Source organism: Epinephelus moara, chromosome 17, assembly GCF_006386435.1.
Source record: "Epinephelus moara isolate mb chromosome 17, YSFRI_EMoa_1.0, whole genome shotgun sequence".
Taxonomy (NCBI): domain Eukaryota; kingdom Metazoa; phylum Chordata; class Actinopteri; order Perciformes; family Serranidae; genus Epinephelus; species Epinephelus moara.
In genome coordinates, this window is record NC_065522.1 from 20,833,912 (window position 1) to 20,858,191 (window position 24,280).

Sequence of the window (24,280 nt, forward strand, 5' to 3'; positions counted from 1 at the left end):
TTTGTTTGAAGAACATTTCAGCAAGTTATTTGATTGGCTAGATCCAATATGTGACGCAATTGCTGTCACAGGAGAATTCACTAATGATGACGTTTTTGAAACAACATGCAGTATGTGCAGTTGTCAAACAAACTACCCAGGAACAGGCACCATGTGTGTGTGAAAACAACACAATTTAATATAGATTCAGTAGTGTTACTGTCATATTTCAGTGATCACGAGGGGTTTGTACTATTATTATTATTATTATTTTAGTTTTTACACTGCAAACGGAGAATAATGTCAGGCTTTTACAATGCCTGTTTTCATCTTTGTTTGGCAACTGAGGCAGTGAGAGGGTTCACATCACCATATTTGATTTAATTTTGTTTTCTTTTTCCTCATCTATTTTGATAACATTTATATTGTATGACATTTTACACGTTTCCTCGATCAATCAATCAATCAATCAATTTTATTTATAAAGCCCAATATCACAAATCACAATTTGCCTCACAGGGCTTTACAGCATACGACATCCCTCTGTCCCTCTGTCGATGAGTTCTTGTGTGTTTTTTAATGTGTTCACTATTTTACAAAACAAACACAGGTTTCCTTTCCTGCATTACAGCAGCNCACCATATTTGATTTAATTTTGTTTTCTTTTTCCTCATCTTTTTTGATAACATTTATATTGTATGACATTTTACACGTTTCCTCGATGAGTTCTTGTGTGTTTTTTAATATGTGTTCACTATTTTACAAAACAAACACAGGTTTCCTTTCCTGCATTACAGCAGCATTTATAACAAAAACATATTTTTTTTTAAAAAATGTACATTTATTCAGGATTGCACCAATTAAATAATTATCACAGTTGGTAAACAAAATATAATAAAATTATGCTACTGAATTTGCTACAGTGACACCACTGGATGTTCATTTGCAAATTTCAATCAATTGCTTATTTTTTCTTGGTCAGTTTTACCTTGACCTCAATGCATTTCCTTGAATTGTGGCGATCTCAGAAGTTTCACCAAATAAATGGGCATCCCATCTTTAGTTGGAAATGTCACCTTCTACACTAAGTGTAGAAATACTCTTGACGAAAACCCATAGGGACTGTACTACAGTCGTCCGCACATCGAAGTAGTTGATTAAACGTTAACTGATGGCAATTTTTTCATTTGTTAAGATTACAACAGATCAAACAAAGTGGTGATTTTCCCCCCCTGTTCAATAAAGCACAACACATTGTCATTCCGACCTTGTCACATTTTGCCACTTGGTCGTGGACTTTCAACGCCTGCATATGACGTGCAAGGTAGCCTGGGTGCGTCTGTTGTTAAGGCTCTGGGATGCCATTCCAACATGAGCTGGTTACGTGCATTGTGTCTGATGCACACAGTCTTTTTAATAATTAAGGTATGTTGGCACAAAGATTGACATTTTCTTCCTTTGACAACAAAAGCATGTTGTTACGTTTAGCCAACACATATACGTGGTTAGGTTGAGAAAAAAACATCATGGTTTGACTTTACATTCATACAGGAAGCAAACACCAGCCTCCTGGGACAAAGTCCTCCACTTTTCACCTTTTTAGCTTACGTTGTCGTCTGGCCGTGTTTCAATGACTATCTATCTATCCATCTATCCATCTATCCATCTATCCATCTATCCAGCCAGCCAGACAGCCAGCCAGGATAAACATTTTTGGATTCTTCTGCTATCAGAATGCACCATTCAGAAACTGATTACTTGATCAAATTAAACTTTATTTACTCAAGTACAAGAAATTCACATGTTTCAGTTATTTAATTCTTCACATTTACCTTGGTTATATATTAAGATCTCCCCAAAAATGATGCTGTACACACAGTAAATGATATTTTCTATTTAGCTTATGCAACAACAAACAGTGTTGTTTTAAGGGAAGTCAGAAATACAGCTTACAGGGTACACTGGATTGATAAAATGATGATAATAGTAATAAAATCTTATCTAGTAAAGGATACAAATGATATATATATGTATTTTTTTGCAGGCTACATGCACTGGACAACACATCAAACAACTATTTCGTTGTTAGCCCATAAAACAGGAATAAGTTTGAAGCTCAGACAAAAAGTACAACCTATTAATTATTACATATCAACATATCAACATAACCAACTCAGTGGTTGACGATAGTTTATAAAGATTTTCATGCAATCTACAGGGAGGCATGACTCTTTTGCGATAAATCAAAACATTATCTCCCCTTTCTGTAATGCCTCTTTTCCACCCAGCAGTCGAGTTCACTTCAGTTCAGTTTCATACACATCACATTATCTATTTTATGTCTCTGCTGTTAAAAGTGGTGGATGATGCCAATAGAACCGTTCTATTCTGTACTGTTTTGTCACCACTTTAGAGCCACGGCTCATTTTGGAGGTTATTTGCTCTGCTTTAACTTTGGCTGTGATAGTCTGTCCAAACCATCATGTGCTCTTTTTAAGACAGACACTGCTGCCATCTTGGCTGCTTCCATTGCTGTGTCTGCTGCCTCAGCTGCGTGATATCCTGCAAAACCTCCTGTCCTGGCAGCTTTTACCACCGCAGCTTCAGTTACTGCTGCTCCTACAGCTGCTGTGATATTAAAACCAAATAAAGCACCTAACAGTGCTCCTGTTGCAGCACCTGCCAGTTTGATTAAAATCTTCTCTGACACTCTACCATTAGCCTGCTCTCTGATCTCTTTCTCTGAGAGTTTTTGTGGTGACTTTCTAATGTGCTCCTTCTTTTGTTGTATTAGTTCCTCCACTGCTTGTAGCATCTCATTGGTGTAGTAGCCTCCTTTGTTTTCCCCAGTTACATTGTCTATTGTCTTCAGTAGCTCCTTCACCTGGAAGTGGTTGTTCCTGTATTCATCCTGTTGACTGTTCTGCCAGTATTTATTATCAATGACGTGACAGCGACCTCCGCACTTCTTCACCAGATCGGTCACAAACTGATTCTTGCAGACAAAATCTTCAATTGTCTGTTCTTCATCAAGCTGGTCACCATGAGTGAAGACGATTGTTGCATATTTCAAAGCTTCCTCAGAGAAGTATTGGTGTATTTTGTTGATGACAGCCTGCTCATGCTCTGTGTATCTCTCTACTCCAAGCACAATGAGAAAAGCATGAGGCCCAGGAGCGCACTCTGTGATACACCTCACTATCTCACGCTTCAGCTCCTCCTCAGGTCTATTTGTGTCGAAGAAACCAGGAGTGTCGATCACAGTGATGCGTCTTCCATTGACCGATCTGGTTTCTGCTCGACATTCTCTTGTTCCGGAGTTGAGACTGTGGTCAACATTGAACAGTTTCTCTCCAAATATGGTGTTAGCCAGGCTGCTTTTCCCAACTCCTGTTTTTCCCAAGATGACAATTCTCCTGTCTGACACTGAAAGAGAATAATGTCCATCAGTAATACTGAACTATTGTCTTTGGGTTGTTTTCATGTATAAGAGAATAGACATGAACTAAATTGTAATAAAGTCATCACTGGTGAGAAAGCAGTTAGCATTTATAGCTTAATTAGCATAATAAGGAAAGTGAAGAATGGTGTCAATACATAAAAAGAGGCCAACAAGCAGATTAACCACAAACAATTCTAATCTCTTCTAGAGCCTGAGTTATGCTTGGGCGAAACACTTTTCAAAAGGGCCACTTGACAGATAGACCTATTTTAATAACAGTGCCACACTTTTAGTTTATGCTTTGACTGTTTTAAGGAGGATTTATACTTGTGTGACAGACCCTACGCTGTAGCCTATGCCGTTGTGAGCATTTATACTTGTGTGGTGGTGTGTCTGTGTTACTCTGCAGTTACACCTCCAAAACACTAGTGGGCATTGGGGTTTCTGTAAAGTGCTGTGAAGTTTAGTTGACTCAAAACACACATTGAACATGGCTTAATAGAGACAATTTCAAGCACAAGTACACAAATCAGCTTCACTATAACTTGTAGCGTTTACAGACAGAACAGTCTTTATCTGGACACATTTTCCCCACAAATACAACATGCTAATGTTTTAGCACAAGTCTATGGCATTTTACATTGTATAAATTAGCCTAGTGGCTAGCAGACTTTTATCCTCCACTCATATGAAGCCAGGGACAACAGCAACATTTAACAAAGGAAACGTTACAAAATTCAGCTCCATTACAGCTCACAGGGTTCACCGACAAAACAACTGTCTTATACTAAACATGTTTTCCAAACAAATACAATATGCTAACGTTATTAGCACAAGCCTATGGCATTTTACATTGTATAAATTAGCCAAGCACTAAGCGGAGATTTCCTCTGGTTGTATGAAGCCAGGATAAATCACACACAAGACTTAAAATGCTATTTTTGTGGTGGCTTTATTGTCTTTACAATTTATTGTTTCTTATCTGTGAAATTAAAACAAATAAAAGCTTCATTTTCACTGAGGGAAATGGTTTCAGCTTACAAAAATAGACAGGTCTGCGTCGCTGCAACGTGTAGTTAAATTTCTGGGGACGTGCATGTCAGACTACAGCGTATGGTACAGTATATGTCGTAGGTATGTTGTTGATCCGATGCAGAGTTCTAAATCCTGCATTAGTCGTCTCCACAGTAACCACAGACACCCTGAGTTTTTTTTTATGCTACAACCCTATTTCTGTCATGTTTATTAATAAAGCCTAAAACAGCTTTTTACCCACAAATATGTGTTTTTAACTTATTAACAGTATCTACATTGATCAGCCCTCAGTGTTTCTGTGAGCAGCAGATCCCCCTCACTCACTGCAGTGGGTGGGGAAATAAAATCGCTGAATCAATAAATATAAACACTGTCAATTTCTTCCCATGGCGCTGACATGAAAAATATTCTGATTCAGTGAATGTCTGCTGTCAGTCAGCCTGGTGAGGGCAGTTTGGTCAGCCTAGAGATGATAAATGGCCAGCCTCTGTCCTCTCAGCTGTAAAGGAGCTGCTTCTGACAGAAACCTGCATCTATGGACAGACAGAGACGCTGAATGCAGATCAGAGTCAGTGTGGATTAAAAATTACTATCTCCCTGAAGACAATAGAAACCTACCAATCACATTGCACGACAAAATATGTTCGTTCGTGACTTAAAATTCTCCAGGTACATGACATGAAAGGAGAGTTTCGCACGACTCTTTTTTTCTGTTGAAATTCTCTCATTTCTGTCGACATTCATCAAAAGTGTTGTGTGCCCAAGCATAAATCATTTTTAACAGTACCAGTGACTGTTCGACAATATGAAAAAGACAAGGAAGTAGACAGCCATCTAAGTGAAGCACCTGTGCACTGTAAAAAGAAGTAAAAACAAAATAGCTAATATTTAAATTTCGGTGTGCAGTGTTCAGTTCTGACAGGAAAAAACTGAAAGAAAATAACTTACCGGCCATGTTGTCAAAAGCAAAGTAACTCTGGAGCGACAATTAGTCAGTGTGAATGCTGCCAGAGTGTGTGTTGGGTTTTTTTTGTACCTTGACAACCCTGTCACACCTTGACGCTTTCAGCAGTAGCTCTACCACATTCCTCAGAGACGTCACAAACAATTCTGGCGTCCTCCCACACCATGATGTGATTCTCTCTCTTCAAATGGTACAAAGACCTGACTTCCAGTTTTCTTGGTCTTGTTAACTTTACAACAGAAACTGTAAATTCAAACAGTGAATATAAACAAGTATTCCACTCTGTCAAACAATAAGCAGTTCAGCTGTAAGTCAAGAGGAACTTATTAAAAGTAGCCCACCTGCTCAGACCTGAGGGGCGGTCGAGCTGATGAGAAGGGAACTTTAGGAGCACATGTGGAGTGACTTCAGGTTTACCTGGTGAAATACATGTTGTCTACAAAGAAAGAGTACTTTAAACATATTGTCTCCAGCAGCTTGTTGCTATGATTGACGGGTTCCTGTGTACAAAACTGTGGGCAGGGCTTCAATGGACAAATGTGATGTCATGTGCCTTTGCGCTCAGCTCACTCAGGGGCTGCAGCAGACATACCTGACTGTTCCTAATAACAAACCAGCTGCTGCTGCTATTCTTTTCATTTAAGTAAAAGTCAAATAAATCCACCTCTCTTTCCCAAACCAAGCAAAGCTCCCACTTAATAACATTTTCCTGATAACATTCACATTAACAACAACAGGTTTTTTTTACCTGTACTTGAAGTGAACATATCATTTGATAATTTAGATATCAGTTCTGTGTTAAAAAATATAACTACTCATTTATTGCTTGTTTGATTTCTTTGCAAAGTGACAACAGGAACAACAATCACAGCACACACTACTCCCCAACACATGCTTTAAAATTCAATGTTAATCAGTTTTACAAAAACATTTATTTGCTCTCACACATTTTGATACTAAACTTTGTTATAAGGACAAAATGACAGCTTAAGTATTTTTTTTCAAAGCCTTAGTGGCAAAAATGAATAAATAAATAAAAATAAGACCCACAGGCTACTGAACACCTTGTTAGGTTGTGATGAGAGTGCCCTTTGATTGCATAAGAGGCTTTCCCATCAGCAGCCAGAGAGCTGGTGTGTCTCAGATGTAGTAATACATTTCTTCTCTCTTAAAGAAATAAATCTCTTGTGCTCATGGGTGTATTATAAGACAAAAGGCCCCTGGGCATGCCCATGCAAAAGGCCCAAACACTTCTCCTACATAGGAGTAAAATACAAACACTTTGTGGTGGTTTTGTCTCCTTGTTCTAGCTTTGCGTCTCTTTGTAGTCATTCTGTGTAACTTTGAGTTTATTTTGTGTCTTTTTTTTGGGTTGTCTTGTGTCATTTTGAGGCCATTTTGTGTCCCTTCATCATCAGTACATGTTAATTTGAGTAACATTTTGCAGGGCCACCCGGACCTGTGCCTGGTAGACTCATTCAGTGATACATCCATGCGGCTGTTGTTCCAGTGTGTTGACTTGTTTGGATTTTATGGTTTTTGTTATGTCAGTATTTTACAATGAAACACCAATAGGGAAGAGTCGTTAATTGTTTTTGTCAGAAGTTCAGATACATTTTTCTGCTAAGCCACTCAAGCATCTATATTTCTGTTCTCTGTCACTCAGTGTGTCTCCTTCCTTCATCTCTTGTCCTCTCAGGCACTGACAAACACCAGTCTGGCAGTGTAGGCCAGGTCAGCGAGGTAAGCAGGAAGTTGAGAGCAGGACCAGCAGGGTGCAGATGAAGCTAAATGGCCAGCAGAAGATGCACCGGCCAGCCATGCCTCTGTAGCGCAGCGAGGCCCCGTGTACTGCAGCACTGAACGCCATGAAGGTAAACAGCACTGCACGCATAGAAGCTGAAAGGTGGGAAACGATGGGATATAAGAGAAAATGGTCCTCTGAATCATGAATAATTTTCTGCAGGACAAACAAAACTAATATGAAATGGTGAGAACTGCAACATCAGAGCTGCTCATTTCATTCGCGCTAAGTTGTTTATCCCTGAACGACATATTTACCACAAACTAGGGGTGTTGTTATATATAACTACTGATAACTGTGATATTTAAAAATGAAATATTGATTTTGTGTTAATAGTACACATATGATAGTGTCCTGTAAATAATCCAGTTTCTTTTCGTCCCAGCTTTGTCTCCCTCTCCACCTCCCTGCACTCATATTTTTAGTGTATTTCATTTACAAAATATGTTCTATCATTATCGCGATAATATTGCTATCATGAATTCTTTGGGCCATGATAACTGTGAAGGGATCAACTGTGTAGGCCTCTGATATTGTCCCAGCTCTATCTCACACTGAAGTTATATAAAGACTGAGGAATGTGTGAGGAACCTGTTTGAGCTGGCGCCTGTGCAGGGTATGTATACAGGAAGTAGAATTTTGTCTGTTCAACTTGAAGGAGTTGAAGAGTCCCTCAGTCTAGAAGTGAAGTATGAGCTGTGCATGTCTAACTCAAGGATGTACTAAACAGTTTGATGCTGGTGCCCCCTAGTGTTCAAACTGTAGACAGTTTTAGTGGGTAGTTTTAGTGTTTGGTGTTTATTCCTCAAACAGCTGTACATGTATTTTTCAAGCTTCTTCTGTTCCTTCTGTCTGATGCTGCTGTCGCTCAGGATTGCTACATCTATCACTAATGCCTTCCTCTGTTGTTTGTCGATCAACACGATGTCCAGTTGGTTTCACCAGTTTGTCAGTCTAGATCTGGAAGTCCCACAGGATCTCGGCTCGGTCATTCTCAACCACATTAGGAGGTGTCTGTCATTCTGACCTTGGGACTTTCAGCCCATACTCAGTGCAGATGTTCCTGTACACTATGCCAGCCACTTGGTTATGGTGTTCCGTGTACGCTCTTCCTGCCTGCTGTTATGTGCTGAACTGTCTCAGGAACATCTTTGCACAGCCTGCACCTGGGGTCCTGTCTGGCGTGGTAGACCCCTGCTTCTATTGATCTCTTACTAAGTGCCTGTTCTTGTGCTGCCAAAACATTAAAACCACCGACAGATGACATGAACAATACTGACCATCTCATCACAATGCCATGCTCTACTGGGAAGCGTTTGGTCCTGGCATTCATGTGGATGCCACTTGAAGCACTTCACTCATCCAAACACCGCTGCGGACCAACTCCCTCAGAAATTGCCCGAGGAACATGACAAAGAGTGCAAGGCATCAACCGGGCCTCCAATTCCCCAGATCTCAATCTGATCAAGCATATGTGGGACGTGCCAGAACCCCACCTCACAACCGACAGATCTCAAACGATCCACCGCCAACGCCCAAGTACCAGACTCCAAAGCCCCCGCCAGAGGTCCCGTGTCCATGCCTTGACATGTCAGAGCCAAGTCCAATCCAAGAAGACCCCACTGTAGATTGGGGTACGTCTGGGGTACAGGCACGCCCCACGAATACTCAGTCAGATTGGGATCTGGGGAATTTGGAGGCCAGGTTGATGTGTTGAGCTCTCTGTCACATTCTTTTGGTCACTCCTGACCAGTTTTTGCAGTGAGGCAATGTTGCCACAGGGGTGGATGCTGCGTGTCAAGTGGTATCCACATGAATGTCAGGAGCCAAAGGTTTCCCAGCAGAACACTGCATTGTAACAAGATGATCAATGTTATTCACTTCACCTGCCAGTGGTTTTAATGTTTTGGCTGATCAGTGTATATATAAACTTTAATTTAATCAAATCATTTAGATCAAGATGTCTTTTGCAAAAGTGAACAGAAGATAAATGCAACAACAACCAATCATGGCCAACTAGAAAAGGACACATACGTACACCAAACATGTGACATACCAGACATAACAAGAGCACATACACCAATTTACACCGGTCAGTCAAAATATTAAAGCCACTGGCTCGGCTAAAACTGATGCCACGTTCCCCGGACTTTCCTAAACAGTTCTGTGGTGTGGCATGGTGCGTTGTCCTGCCGGGGGGCCCACTGCTATTGTGGAGCGTCCTCAGACATTGATGACATGGGATAACAACAGTTAATCATTTGAAGGATAATTTAGCCAAAATATGACTTTCCAGAAAGTCATATGTAAAAGAGTAGTGTACAGCAGTGTAGCGATAAGTGTTAACAAATAAATAACTGAAAGACATAACTTTAACTCACCGTCCGTGTTGTCAAAAGAGGAATAAGTGAGGGGTGTGTCTTTCCTCCTGTGCTCTCACTCTGCTTTTATTCTAGTTTACCAAGTGTGTGTGTGTGTGTGTGTGTGTGTGTGTATGGTGGAGATGAGGCAGCTTTACCTTACCAAGTAAAAACTTTAATCACTCAAATCACATTTTTCCATAAATTTCACTTTATTGCTTGTTCATATTTGCCTTGGTGATACAGTGCAACCCACAAAGAAACACAGCTATTTTTGCAGAAGCATCAGAAGACCTGTCTGACAACATGATATCGTACATGCTTGAATTAAGTGATATTTTCTGGTTTGCTTTCTCAACTGGGAACAATCATCGATATATCAACTAAAGACAGAAATGCAGCCAACAGTGTACACTGGTTTGACATTTTGAAAGATCTAATGTGTAAAAGATGTTAAAACAATTTATATTTGTGGTTTGTGGCTACAGTTTACAATTAAAGCACTTAACAACACATCAAACAGACACTCAGTGGTTAAGGTCAGCTAAGAACAACCTCTTACTTATTACATATGAATAAACATAATCAACTCAATAGTTGACTTTTTAAACTGTCCCTCGTCTTGTAGAGTCACAGCTCATTTTCATTCACTTCAGATTCTGACTCTGTTTCAAAGCTGGCTGTGATTGGCTTTCCCCCAAACCTTCATCCTTTATGACACCTGCTGCCCTTTTAGCTGCTTCCCAGGGTGTGCCTGCTCCCTCAGCTGCCTCATATCCTTTTAACCCTCCTGTCACTGCTCCCACTACAGCAGCAGTTGCCAGTGCAAGTGTGGTTAATGCCTTCTCTCGTTTTCCTCCTGCTGCTAACCCTAAAGCTGCTGCCATTTTGGTTACATTTCCTAACGTCAAACCCCATAAAGCTCCTAACAATGCACCTGTTCCAAAACCTGCCAGTTTGATCGAAAGCCTGTTAAATACAGTGCCCTTAGCCTGCTTCCTGACCTCTTCCTTTGACATGTTTCCTGGTGACTGTCTAATGCTCTCCTCCTCTTGTTGTATTTTTTCCTCCACTGCTTGTAGCATCTCATTGGTGTAGCAGCCTCCTTTGTTTGCCCCAGTTACATTGTCTATTGTCTTCAGTAGCTCCTTCACCTGGAAGTGTACATTGTCTATTGTCTTCAGTAGCTCCTTCACCTGGAAGTGGTTGTTCCTGTATTCATCCTGTTGGTTGTTCTTCCAGTATTTATTATCAATGACGTGGCAGCGGTCTCCGCACTTCTTCACCAGATCACTCACAGACTTATTGCCGTGAAGCAAATCATTAATTTTCTTTCCTTCAGGGAGCTGGTCACCGTGAGTGAAGATGATTGTTGTATATTTGAAGACTTCTTCAGAAAAGTATTCTTTTATTTTGTTGATGACAGCCTGCTCCTGCTCTGTGAAACTACCCCATGTAAGCACAATGAGAAAAGCATGAGGCCCAGGAGCGCACTCTGTGATGCACCTCACTATCTCAGGCTTCAGCTCCTCCTCGGGTCTATTTGTGTCAAAGAAACCAGGAGTGTCGATCAAAGTGATGTTTCTTCCATTGACCAAACTGGTTTGTGCTTGACATTCTTGCGTTCCAGAGCTGAGACTGTGGTCGACCTTGAACGGTGTCTCTCCAAATATGGTGTTAGCCAGGCTGCTTTTCCCGACTCCAGTTTTTCCCAAGATGACAATTCTCCTGTCTGACACTGAAAGATAATAATGTCCATCAGTCACAGTGTACATTTATACTTTAGATTGTTTTCATGTTTAAGACCTGGTCAGAAAGCAGTTAGCACCTAAGGAATTGAAGGAATGGCGTCAATACATAAAAAGAGGCCAACAAGCCGATTGATAACCACAAACAATTCTAATCTCTTCTGGAGCCAGATTTATGCTTGGCCAAAACACTTTTCAAAAGTGCAGCTTGACAGATTAAGAGCAGTGCAACATTTTTGGTTTATATTTTGACTTTTTTAAGGGGGATTTTTACTTGTTTAATTGATTCAAAACACACATTAAACATGACTTAATAGAGACAATTTCAAACACAAGTACACAAATCAGCTTCACTATAACTCGCAGAAACATTTTCCCCACAAATACAACTACAAGCTATTGTTTTTAGCACAAGCCTATGGCATTTTACATTGTATAAATTAGCCTAGTGGCTAGCAGACTTTTTTCCTCTATTCATATGAGGTCAGGGACAACAGCATTAGCTTCATTAGCATAATAAGGAAATGAAGAATGGTATCAGTACATAAAAAGAGGCCAACGAGCAGATTAATAAGCAAGAACATCATACGTAGTTTATCTCTTCTAACAGTAACAACTCTTCAACAATATGGAAAGAGAAGGAAGAAGACAGTCATCTATGTGTAGCACTTGTGCACTGTAAAAATGATTTCATACATAATATCTTTTATCTAAATTTCAGTGTGCAGTGTTCAGTCCTGACAGAAAAAAACTGAAAGACAATAACTTACCGTCCATGTTGTCACAAGTGAAGTAACTCACGACGATATATCACAGAGTTAAGACGGTTAGAGTGTGTGTGAAAGTGTTTGCCGAATCTACCAGTTTGGTTTCTTATACCTTGACAACCCTGCTACACACTTGGCAGTAGCGCTACCACATTCCTCTTTTCTGTATGTTTCCTGTTTTCTGCGACACACCTTTAATTTTTGCCACCCATTTCATTCTAATTGTATTTAAAGTGATAGAGGGAACAGCAAAGGCATGTTGCAACTGTTGGCAAGAAAAACGTGAGGCCCAGGAGCGCACTCTGATACCGATATAACAAGCTGTAAAGCAAGCAAACTACTCTGCTGCAGCTCCTCCTTAGATCTATCTGCATTGAAGAAAGCGGGAGTGTTGATCAAATTAATGCTTCTTCCATTAACAAATTTGGTTTCTGCTTGATATTATTTTTATTTCAGAGTTGAGGGTGATTGATCGTGATACTTTTTTATACTACTGGGTAGATTAGTAAGCAGGTATAAAGGAAGATAAAATCAAAATTGTACAAAAGTCCAGTACAAGTTTGTCAGAATTGTATTTAGGTACAGTACTTGAGTTAATGTATCTTCCACCACGGTGCTTTGCTCATCAGTTGGTGAAGGAGACAGAACATTGAACTTAAACTTGTCAGTGGCCAAAATCTCTTCTTCAACTAATACTGTTATGTGCTGCTATCTAGAGGTTACTGGACTACACTGCAGTGTGACACAGCTTGGTGTTTTCTGGCTGTTTCTCTTCATAAATGCTTTAGAGCATGTGACAAAACTCCCAGCAGATCTTCCTCAGATATAGATGACATGGCATACTCTGCTCAGATTTTATTGGCTAGATGATTAACACAATTGTCTGTGTGTAACAACAACCAAACATGTGACTCGTCAAAACGTTCCCATTCCTAAATCGTCAAATACTCCTGCTTTGTCAAGTATTCAGTCAGGGATTTGTCAAGCGCAGATGCCAAAAGCCTCCTTTCACAGTTGTATTTCAATCAGGAGAGACTGAAGGATGAAGTAAAGATAATAATTAATACAGAATATGAGTGTACAGATTAACAGATGATTTGCACTGATTAAGATTAAACAGAAGTCTTTGGCTCTTGGACACCAGGAGATATTTTGTGATCGAGGGACATCTAGTGAGCTGTGTGAGAGTGTGTGGGTTACTTTACCAAGCAAATCAAATCAATTTTTTTCACAAGTTTGAGTTTATTGATTGTTCATATTTATTTTGGTCATACATTTTAATCCACTAACAATCACAGCTATTCTAACAAAATGATGTTGTACATAGATTAAATGATATTTGCTGGTTAGCTTTTGCAACAGAGAACAGTGAACAATGAGTACATTGATTTGATTACAACATTTTTAAAAGATCTCAGACATAAAATATGTTAAAACAATTTTATATTTGTGGTTTGTAGCTTCACTTTACAGCAGGGATACTCAACTTGCCGTGCTCAGGGGCAACTTTTGCAAAATGACAACCATTTAACAAAGAAACATTAAAATATTTATCAGTAAATATAACAAATGAGTTGCCTGTTTTCAACCCCCTGACGTTTGCTGTACGTGGGGGTGTTTTTTAGGACTTGAGGACATTGGGGACGTAGCCCTGACCTCAGAAAACAAGCTCTATTTTGATGCTTTTTTGCACTCTGGCAGCTAATTTAGATTCAAAGTACAAAAAAATCCATTTTGAATCAGTTTTTTTTCCATTGTGAACTAGTAAGTGGTTGGTCGACCACCTGGCACCCTGTCATGGGCCAAATGTGGCCCATGGGCCATGAGCTGAGTACCACTGGTTTATAGTATATGCACTTAAGAACACATCAAACACAAAGTCTGTGGTTAAGATAAAATTGCAACTTGCTGTGCAGCAGTTACAATACAAAGTAAGAAAGAGTGAAAAAATTTCATATACAATAAAAATAAGGTGCAAATCAAATATTTACAATGCAGTTTGGATCACATCCACATTTGTGAAAACACCGGTGCTTCACAAACATCTTCCCCCGGGCAACACACTGTTTTATGCAGAACATTATGATGTCACAGTGAAGCTGACCTTTGACCTTTTGTATATACAGTGTCTTCAATTCATCATTTTATCCTATTAGACATTTGTGTCATATAGTTAGTGTAGGAATTCTTGAGTTTTAACCAAAATGTGTTTTGTGAGGTCTCACTGACTTTGACCTTTGACCTTCAACCACGAAAATCCTCAGTCTAAGTGGATATTTTTGCCAAGTTCAAAGAAATTCAATTAAGGCGTTCGGGAGGTGTTGCGTTCATGAGAATGAGGCCGACGCAAGGTCACATCGACCTTTAAATATATTTTTTGGCCATTTTGCCTTTATTGGACAGCACAGGTAAGCGTGAAAGGGGGAGAGAGAGGGGGGGGATGACATGCAGCAAAGGGCCACAGGCTGGATTCGAACCCGGGCCGCTGCGGCAACAGCCTTATACATGGGGCGCCTGCTCTACCACTAAACCACAGACGCCCTGACCACTAAATTCTAATCAGTTCATCACTGAGTCCATGTGGATGTTTTTGCCAAATTCAAAGAAATTCCTTTTAGGCATTCTTGGAATATCACATTCGCAAGCATGAGACAGATGAGGTTACAGTGACCTTGACTTTTGACCTTGGTGTCTTTTAAATTAAAAATACAAACACTGGAATGTTAGAAACTTTGAGATACTACAAGATCAGTAATTAAATTAAAAATGAGTTGTGGCACTTGTGAAACAGGGCAAAGCAACTGAAGCGTGAAGCTTAGACAAAAAGTACAAACTGTTATATATTACATGTGAATAAACACAATCAAGATTTGTATTCAGTTTACAGGAAGATATGATTTCCTCATGATAAATTCTCTTAGAGTCAGACAGAACAGGTTTCATTCTCGACAGCCTCTTCTGCTGTTATTTGTGATGTGTCTGCTCCCTCAGCTGCATCATATCCTGCAACCTCTCATAACAGTAAAGACACCTAAAATAACTGTCAGAACTGTAGCAACTGCATTACCTTCCCCTGAAAATGATTCTAACAATTCATCTGATGCCAAACCTGCAAATGTGGTCAAAAGCCCATCAGATACTCTGCTCTTAGCCTGCTCTCTGATCTCTCCCTCTGACATGTGTCCTGGGGACTTTCTTCTTTTTTTTTTGACTTTTTTGCCTTTAATATATAGGACAGAGTGAAGGGGGGTGAGAGAGAGAGCGGGAGGTGACAAGCACCTCTTGTCGTATTTTGTCCTCCACTGCTTGGAGCATCTCATTGGTGTAGCAGCCGCCTTTGTTTGCTTCAATTGTCTTGTCTACTGACTTAAGCAGCACCTCCACCTGGAACTGGTTGTTCCTGTATTCATCCTGTTGGTTGTTCTTCCAGTATTTATTATCAATGACGTGGCAGCGGCCTCCGCACGTCTTCACCAGATCACTCAATGACTTATTCTGACTGACAGATTCCTCAATTGTCTGTCCTTCCTCCAGCAGGTCACCATGAGTGAAGATGACTGATGCATATTTGAAAGCTTCTTCAGAAAAGTATTGGTGTATTTTTTTGATGACAGCCTGCTCATACTCTGTGAATCTCTCTACTTGAAGCACAATGAGAAAAGCATGAGGCCCAGGAGTGCACTCTGTGATACACCTCACTATCTCACGCTTCAGCTCCTCCTCAGATTTATCTGTGTGGAAAAAACCAGGAGTTTTCTCTGGTTTCTGCTTGACATTCTCTTGTTCCAGAGTTGAGAGTGTGGGAGGTATTGAACAGTTCCTCTCCAAATATGGTGTTAGCCAGGCTGCTTTTCCCAGCTCCAGTTTTTCCAAAGATGACTATTCTCCTGTCTGACACAGAAAGAGAACAATGTCCATCAGTAACACTGCACAGTTGTCTTTGGTTGTTTTCTTAAATAAGAAGATACACATGAACTCAGTTACAATAAAAATCCTCATTCTTCAATGATCAGTTCGTCATTGCTGAATGTCATAATGAGCATGAAGAATGGTTTCAAAAAATTAGGGCCATTTCATAGTCGATGCACGCAACGCGAGCAATGCACGTCCTTTCATAGTCAACACATTGAACACAAGCGACGCAAGCGAACTTGAAATGCAATACATTGCTCACGCAATAGGGGATAGCAGAGTCACCGGTACATTCTAGCTAGTTAGTACTGCTGTAGCTCACTGGTACTGCCATTTTATTCAAGTGCAGGGCACTAGAAATGTCAAATGGGGGTGTGCCATACAAGTTCGCAAAGTTTTTCCTCCTCGCCCGCCATATTTCATACCTGCTTTTTTTGTGAATAACAAAAAGGGGTTAATTTCAAGTACATCGCTTGCATTATCACCCCCGCTGGCAACGCATGGTATTACACACGTCGCTGCGTTGCGTATCAAAAAAATGGACAACAAATTTTGAGACGCAAGCACGCATCATGGCAGCAAATGCGTCTTGATGCGTCCCAATAAGTTAACGTCTGCATGCCTTTGCGTCGACTATGAAATGGCCCTTAAGAACGCCAACAAGCACTACCATGATGCAGACCATCACGTGTGCTCCATCTAATCTATGCTAACATTACTGTCCAATAATATATGACAGGGATCTTTAACGTTTTTCAGGCCAAGGACCTCTTAGCTGACAGACACAAGGAGCAGGGCCCCTTACTACATAGATTTGATCAAACTGAGTGTCATATTAAACTTGGCCGACAACAACATGTAGGACAGCCTTAAGTGCCACGGTTAAACATACCATTTATAATGCGTGTTGTACTTTAGCTGTTAAAATAACAATGATTGACAGATTCATATATGTATACATCATGTTTGTTTCTGAGGTGAACAGTATGTCACAGTCATAAAATGTTCTATTATGGCTCACTAGAATGTCCGTACACTTGCAATAATAATATTACAAATAAAGGGCCAATATGTTTCAATAGTACTTACTTTTAGCCAACTAGTTCACCTCTTTGTCATGGACAGGTGCTGCACAGTGATTAAGCTTTAGCTTGCTAACATAATTGCAAACAGATTCATGGGTAACAGCCTGTCATCAGTGTTGTGTGTTGAGTGTTGTATATGATCATTGATTCTGGTAACTAAAGCTGAGGATCAATTGGTAAACAGCTTTTATTTGTAATGATCAAGACTTTTTTTGCCCCAGTCTCAATTTGAGTCCTTTAATATCTGATACTTAGTCTGATCTGTTCCTTATGTTTACCTTGATGTTGAGTAAATAACTGACACACTGAGAGAATAGCTTGAGACTACGGGATCTGTAAATGCAATCAGGTGATTTTTGACAATAATGGACGCTCATATGAGGCAAAATGTTCACAGAGTAGAGCCCGGCTGTCTCTAAAGAGAGCAGCGCTGCTGCACCAGCAGGCCGAGGTAGATAAAACACAGCATGGTTCAGTAAAGACAGCAGAAGAGTTTGATCGGCTTTTTTTTCTTTAGCCATATCCGATCCAATATAATCTAACCACATTGGCCCCATTCCACAACTTAGGATCAGCTCAGACTTCACTAGCTTTAAGTAAGAGTGTCACTTTTTATATTATGTGAAGAAGAAGAAAACAGAAAACAAAAAGAAGTGATTCTATGGCAGCCATTTAAATGTAGCACCAGTACACTGTCATTTTTTTTTAAACAACACTATTTACAACTCATATTTAAAAGTCTGCATCTTGTAACTTAATGTGCAGTGTTCAGTCCTGACAGAAATATGTGAAAGAAAGTAACTCACCGGCCATGTTGTCAAAAATGACGTTACAGTGAGGCGACAAGTAGTCAGAGTGACAAGACTGCCTGAGTGTGAATAGGTTTCCTGTATTCTCTCTGAGTTTGGCCGCGACTCTCACTTCCTGACTGCACAGCGTGTAAAAAACAAGTGACTCTAGGTGTTTTTACATGCATCCATTTTGTTTTGCTACACAGTATAATCACCACACACCTCCATTTTGTTTTGCTACTCGGCATAATGCATGTCACACTGCATACATCCATATCCAGCTGTATATCCACCATTGAACAGAAATATTCCATCACATGTTTTGGGTTTAATGATAATTTGACTGATTGTGAAAACACAGAAAAACTTTCTCTCCTTCAACTGCATTTGCAGGTGTTTCTATCCAGCTTAATATCCATCATGAAAATAATATCCACAGACCAAACAAAGGACCTGTGCCACCTTAAACTTAATTCAGCCAAACAGAATAATTTCTGAAATTATCAATACTGCAAAAAAGTATACATATACAAAAGCTATAAATCAGGAAATCATTTTTGAAATATCACCAGAAATAAAAATTTACCAGTAGCAGAAGTGAAAATGGAAAAAAAAAGTGGAATATGTTGTGTACACAGAGTGACCCCCTGCCTAGATTTCCCCAAATGTTTGTCAACTTTGTAGCACAGTACAATTATCATAGTTGGGAGGTGGTCTGGAAATAAATGAAAAGGTATGTAGTTCTTCAACCAGTAAGATAAGCAACATTTGGTTGAATTTGAAAAATTTAAATCATCCACATACAGTAAAAATTGATTTTAACCATCTATTTTCAGACCTATTGTATTATTCATTCTAATGTTTTGACCTTAAATACATATTGCTGTAATAAATAGTTGTGCATTTTAGTCCTCTATGATGCTAATTGGTTTTTTTTTTATTGTTTTGTTTGTTTTTGTCTGAAAAGATGCTAATTGGTTTTTTTTTTATTGTTTTGTTTGTTTTTGTCTGAAAAAAATCCATTGCTTAATATTTTACATTTCAAGTTATTTTACGCTGAAATACATTACTGTCAACAAACTAATAATTAAGTCTCCAAAATTAAAATATTCTAAAACTGTATAAATGAAACCCAAGCAAACTTTATCAAATGCTTTTCTTAAAATCAGCTAAAAGAATGAAATATATATATGGCTGATGTTATCACTGATGTGACTACCTTGTGGATTTGGATGAATTATATTTGATAATACCTTTTCAATCTATTTGCAAGACATTTGGCTAACACATTTACACTGTAATATAATTTGTTATATTACTACAGGTAGGTCCTTATACCTTCCACATGAATCTTGTTTAACTACAGTGATATCAAAACTTCCTGTTGAGTGTCTGTGAGTTTTCTTTCCCCATATGAATAACTGAAGGCTTTAAGCAACAGAGTTTTAACAGATTTATAAAAAGTCTGATAAAAGTCTACAGGTGTGCCATCGGCATGGATTTTGTTGTTTGGTTAGATGTTATTTTGTGTTAATGTGTTGTTTTGTTTTTGTGTGATTGTGTGTATTCTTTTTAAGATTATTTTTTCAGACTTTTTGCTTTTAATGTACAGGACAGAGTGAGGCGGGGTGAGGGGGAGAGCGGGGTGGGGGGTTGACGACATGCAGAGATGGTTGCAAGCTGGAGTCGATCCTGCGACTGCTGTAGCGAGGCATCGCCTCTGTACATTTTAGCTCTGGTAGCCAAAAAGCCATGGGAATATATAGGAGAGTATACCCACTTCCACCTTGGAACCTACCCATCTACTTAGTAGTACACCCTCCTCATCAGCTTCCACTACACCACAGATTTAGCCAGTATTTGCAAAAATAATTTATTTCTCCTTTCCTCTAAAATGGTAATTACTCCCTTGTTCCCCAAAGTCTTATCTTCCACTGTACCTACAGTTAAGTACTAGTGGGAATTGGTAAATATGTTATTAGTACCTCATCTAAATGTAGCGACTGCATGCTGGAAATGACGATTTAAAATGAACAAAGCTATTATGAAAATGTCTGCATCTTGTAACTTAATGTACAGTGTTGGTACTCTGGTTGCACCGCTGAGAACAGGAAAGCTCTCCAGCGCATTATTAAGTCCGCAGAGAGGATCATTGGCACCCAGCTCCCCAGACTAGAGGACATCTACCAGACCCGCTGCATCCGGAGGGTTAAGGGCATCATCAGAGACAGCACATACCCTGGACACGGCTTCTTCACCCCCCCTGCCCCAGGAAGGCGCTACAGAGCACTGAGGGCCTGTACAACAAGACTTAAAAACAGCTTCTACCATAGAGCTGTGACACTCCTGAACTCTACCCCCCTCCCACACTTTATATTTATAAGCCTGCTGCTCCAACAAAATTTCATTGTTTTGTGCAATGACAATAAAGATTATTCTATTCTAGACGGCTAGTCTTGTCTCAGCCTTTACAGCAATCTTTGATAAACATGTTTGGCTTCCTCTGCTATGAAATTTTGCATTTGTCCCGATGCACACATAAAGTAATATTTTCTGGTTAGCTTTTGCAACAGGAAACAGTTAGCTATGTCTTATGGTCAGACAGAATAACAGTCAGCAGAGTACATGTTTTTACGAATGTTTTATTCTTTTTGCTTGTGATTAGTTCATAGAGCGTGCACTGGACAACACTTAAAACTGGCACTTGTGAAACAGAGAAAAGCAACTGCAGTTTAAAGCTCAGACCAGAAGTACAAGCTATTACATATTACATGTGAATAAACACAATCAGCTCAGTGGTTAAAAATCATATAGAACAAGATGTTTCATTTGATCTACAGGGAGATATGATTTCCTCATGATAAATTCTCCTCCACTTCCTTAAGAGTCAGACAGAACTGGTTTTACTCTCAACAGCCGCTTCTGCTGTCTTGGCTGCTTCTTGTGGTGTGTCTGCTCCTTCAGCTGCATCATATCCTGCAACACCTTATCTCTAAGCCACTGCCACTGCAGCAACTGCAGGACCTCCAGCAGCCCCCCCTGTAAATGCTGCCACCAATACAACTGCTGCTGCTGCAACAAGTATAATCAAAAGCATCTTAAATACTCTGCCCTTAGCCTGCTTCCTGATCTCTCTCTCTGACATGTTTCCTGCTGATTTTCTGATGCGCTTCTCCTCTTGTCGTATTTTTTCCTCCACTGCTTGTAGCATCTCATTGGTGTAGTAGCCTCCTTTGTTTGCTTCAGCTGTCTTTTCTATTGACGTAAGTAGCTCCTTCACCTGGAACTGGTTGTTCCTGTATTCATCCTGTTGGTTGTTCTTCCAGTATCTATTATCAATCACGTGGCAGCGGCCTCCGCACTTCTTCACCAGATCACTCACAGGCTTGTTCCGGTGAACCAAATTCTCAACTGTCTGTCCTTCAGGGAGCTGGTCACCATGAGTAAAGAGAACTGTTGTGTATTTGAAAGCTTCTTCAGACAAGTATTCATTTATTTTGTTGATGACATCCTGCTCCTGCTTTGTGTATCTTCCCCACGTGAGCACAATGAGAAAAGCATGAGGCCCAGGAGCGCACTCTGTGATACACCTCACTATCTCAGGCTTCAGCTTGTCTTCATCCACGTCTGTGTCGAAGAAACCAGGAGTGTCGATCAAAGTGATGTTTCTCCCATTGACAGATCTGGTTTCTGCTTGACATTTTCTTGTTTCAGAGTTGAGACTGTGGGAGGTCTTGAACAGTTCCTCTCCAAATATGGTGTTAGCGTGGGAGGTCTTGAACAGTTCCTCTCCAAATATGGTGTTAGCCAGGCTGCTTTTCCCAGCTCCAGTTTTTCCCAAGATGGCAATTCTCCTGTCTGACACAGAAAGAGAACAAAGTCCATCAATAACACTGTAGGAGCCTAAATGGAGGTTATTGATGTTTTGGCTACCTAGCTACTAATTAATGTGCAATAATTTAATTTCATATGTAAAACAATAACCCTTTTAGAATTTGCAGGCCTATGTAGATGCAGTCCATATTCACAGTAAGGCAGTAAGCTAATAATATGATTTCATGAACTTAAAATATATGTAGATAATTTTAAATGCAATAAATCTTATGTATATTTACATATGTTACCTTTAAGATTAGGGTACCATTATTGTTGCTGCGCACCTTTAATTGCCCATATTGCACTCTGGCCTGTAGGGGGAGTTTTTGGCTATGGGAGAGTTCATTGCAGTCAGACAAGAGGAGAGAGGAGCCACACAGTTTTTTTGACCTCTTTTATCTCTTTTTCCTTTTTCTTTATCATCTCTCTCCTCTTTGGATAATTTTGGATTTTGGAACTGGACTATTGTTTCTGTACCATTTTTGTGTGTAGTGAAGTAAACTGTTATCGAGTAGTTCGGGGGGATCGTTTTTTGTTGTGGATCATGATGAGCTAAGCTAAGCTAAGGCTTCACTAATTGGAAACCTGTACATTTGTCTTTTGGTTGTTAAGATAAGTAAGAGGGTACACATGAACTCAGTTACATAAAAATCCTCATTGGTCAAAGAGCAGTACAAGTTAGTACTGAAGACGTAATAAGAAGATGAAGAATAGTTACAATCAATAAAAAGAGGCCAAAGAGCCTATTAATGATCAAGAACATCTAATGTGTCTAATCTTTTCTAACAGAACCAGCCACTGTTCAACAGTATAAAACAATCTACTTTGGTAAATCAAGCTGAGGATCATTTTGTAAAGCTTTTGCTTTACAACAGTTTTTGACAAACTGAATAAAACAGCTTTATACTACAAAATTTTCAAATGCAATCTAATAATTTTTCACATTCTCACACTTTAATTTTCACTCTCATATGAAGCTAAATGTTCACAGTGTAGAGCCTGGCTGTCAGTAAAGAGAGCAGCGCTGCTACACCAGCAGGGCAATGTAGACAAAACTAAGTAGAGTTCAGTAAAGACAGCAAAGGAGTTATATCGGTTTGATTTTAGCCAAAACCAATCAATTGAAATCTGATCAGATTAGCCCCACACCAACACTTAGAATCAGCTCAGACATCACTAGCTTTAAAAAAGAGTGCATCACTTTTCACATTATGTGAGAACTAAAGAGGAGGAACTATGGCAGCCATCAAAGTGTAGCACCAGTAAAAAACAAAACATCTATTATGTGACTTTCTGCATTCTGCAGCTTCATGGACAATGCTCAGTCCTGACAGAAATAACTAAAAGAAATTAACCAATGCTCAGTCCTGACAGAAATAACTAAAAGAAATTAACTTACCGGCCATGTTGTCAAAAGTGAAGTGGCTGTGAAGCGACAATAGTCAGAGTGACTGCCTGAGTGTGAATATGTTTCCTGGATCTTCTCTGAGTTTGGCCACCGCTTTCACTTCCTGACTGCTACAGAGTGACTGTAGGTGTTTTCCCATGCATCCATTTTGTTTCACTACACGGTATAATCACTACTGAACTCAAATACTCCATCATGTGTTATGTAATTATAATTTGACTGATCTGGAAACACAGAAAAACATATTGAAATTCTTTCCATCAGCTGCATTTGCAAGTAGTTTCAGTCTTTACAGTAATGGTTGATAAACATGTTTCCTCTGTTGTCAAAGTCTTTGAATTATCCAAATACAATATTCAGAAACTGATACAAAGTAAAACATTCATTTGCTCAGTAACATTTTTTCATAGGTTTCATTTCATTTATTGTTCATATTTTTCTTGGTGATACATTGTAATCCACAAAAACACAACTTTTTTCACAGGAGCATGAGAAGGCCTGATGCTGTACATACATTAAGTTATATTTTCTGGTTAGCTTTTGCAACAGGAAACAGTTAGCCATGTTTTATGGTCAGACAGAATCACAGTCAGCAGAGTACACGTTACCATAAATGCTGTTAAACATGTTTTATCGTTGTGGCTTCACTTTACAGAATGTGCACTGTGCAACACTTCTAACAGACACTCTGTGGTTAGCTGGTGAAACAGGAGAAAACAACTGCAGTTTGAAGCTCAGACAAGACATACAAGCTCTTACATATTTCATATGAATAAACACAATCAGCTCAGTGGTTAAAGATTGTTTAGAACAAGATGTTTTATGTAATCTACATTCATTTCCTCATGATAAGTTCTCTTCTCCTTCTTTAAGAGTCAGAAAGAACAGGTTTAATTCTCAACAGCCTCTTCTGCTGTCTCTGCTGTTATTTGTGTTGTGTCTGCTCCCTCAGCTGCATCATTCCCTTTAATAAGTCTTATCATCCCTCCCACTGCATTACGTGTACCTGTGAGTGCACTTATCAATGCACCTTTTGCACAATCTACCAGTTGGGTCAAAAGCTTTGTAAATACATTGCCCTTAGCCTGTTTCCTGATCTCTTCATCTGA

At 39.5% G+C, this 24,280-nt stretch overlaps 2 protein-coding genes and 1 pseudogene across 2 annotated transcripts; all 3 read right to left on the reverse strand.

The window, feature by feature from the left end:
* Positions 1-1,733: 1,733 nt before the first annotated feature.
* LOC126404526 (GTPase IMAP family member 7-like) lies at positions 1,734-5,486 on the reverse strand. The gene is made up of 2 exons (XM_050067800.1): positions 5,405-5,486; positions 1,734-3,405 (listed from the first exon to the last, which is right to left on the reverse strand). Exons 1-2 carry the CDS (start codon positions 5,409-5,411, stop codon positions 2,414-2,416), a joined length of 999 nt encoding a protein of 332 aa, XP_049923757.1. The 5' UTR covers positions 5,412-5,486; the 3' UTR covers positions 1,734-2,413.
* A 4,465-nt stretch (positions 5,487-9,951) lies between these two features.
* Positions 9,952-12,220, reverse strand: LOC126404524 (GTPase IMAP family member 7-like). Its single transcript, XM_050067798.1, has 3 exons — positions 12,103-12,220; positions 10,781-11,322; positions 9,952-10,738 (listed from the first exon to the last, which is right to left on the reverse strand). Exons 1-3 carry the CDS (start codon positions 12,107-12,109, stop codon positions 10,232-10,234), a joined length of 1,056 nt encoding a protein of 351 aa, XP_049923755.1. The 5' UTR covers positions 12,110-12,220; the 3' UTR covers positions 9,952-10,231.
* A 2,250-nt stretch (positions 12,221-14,470) lies between these two features.
* On the reverse strand, positions 14,471-23,324 carry LOC126404705 (uncharacterized; annotated as a pseudogene).
* Between the last annotated feature and the right edge of the window lie 956 nt (positions 23,325-24,280).

Bases quoted from the DNA above. Each gene is read 5' to 3' on its own strand.
- LOC126404524 (XM_050067798.1), bottom strand. The intron at 10,739-10,780 runs GTGAAGGAGCTA...GTACACTTCCAG, and splicing joins ACAGGAACAACCACTTCCAG to GTGAAGGAGCTACTGAAGAC.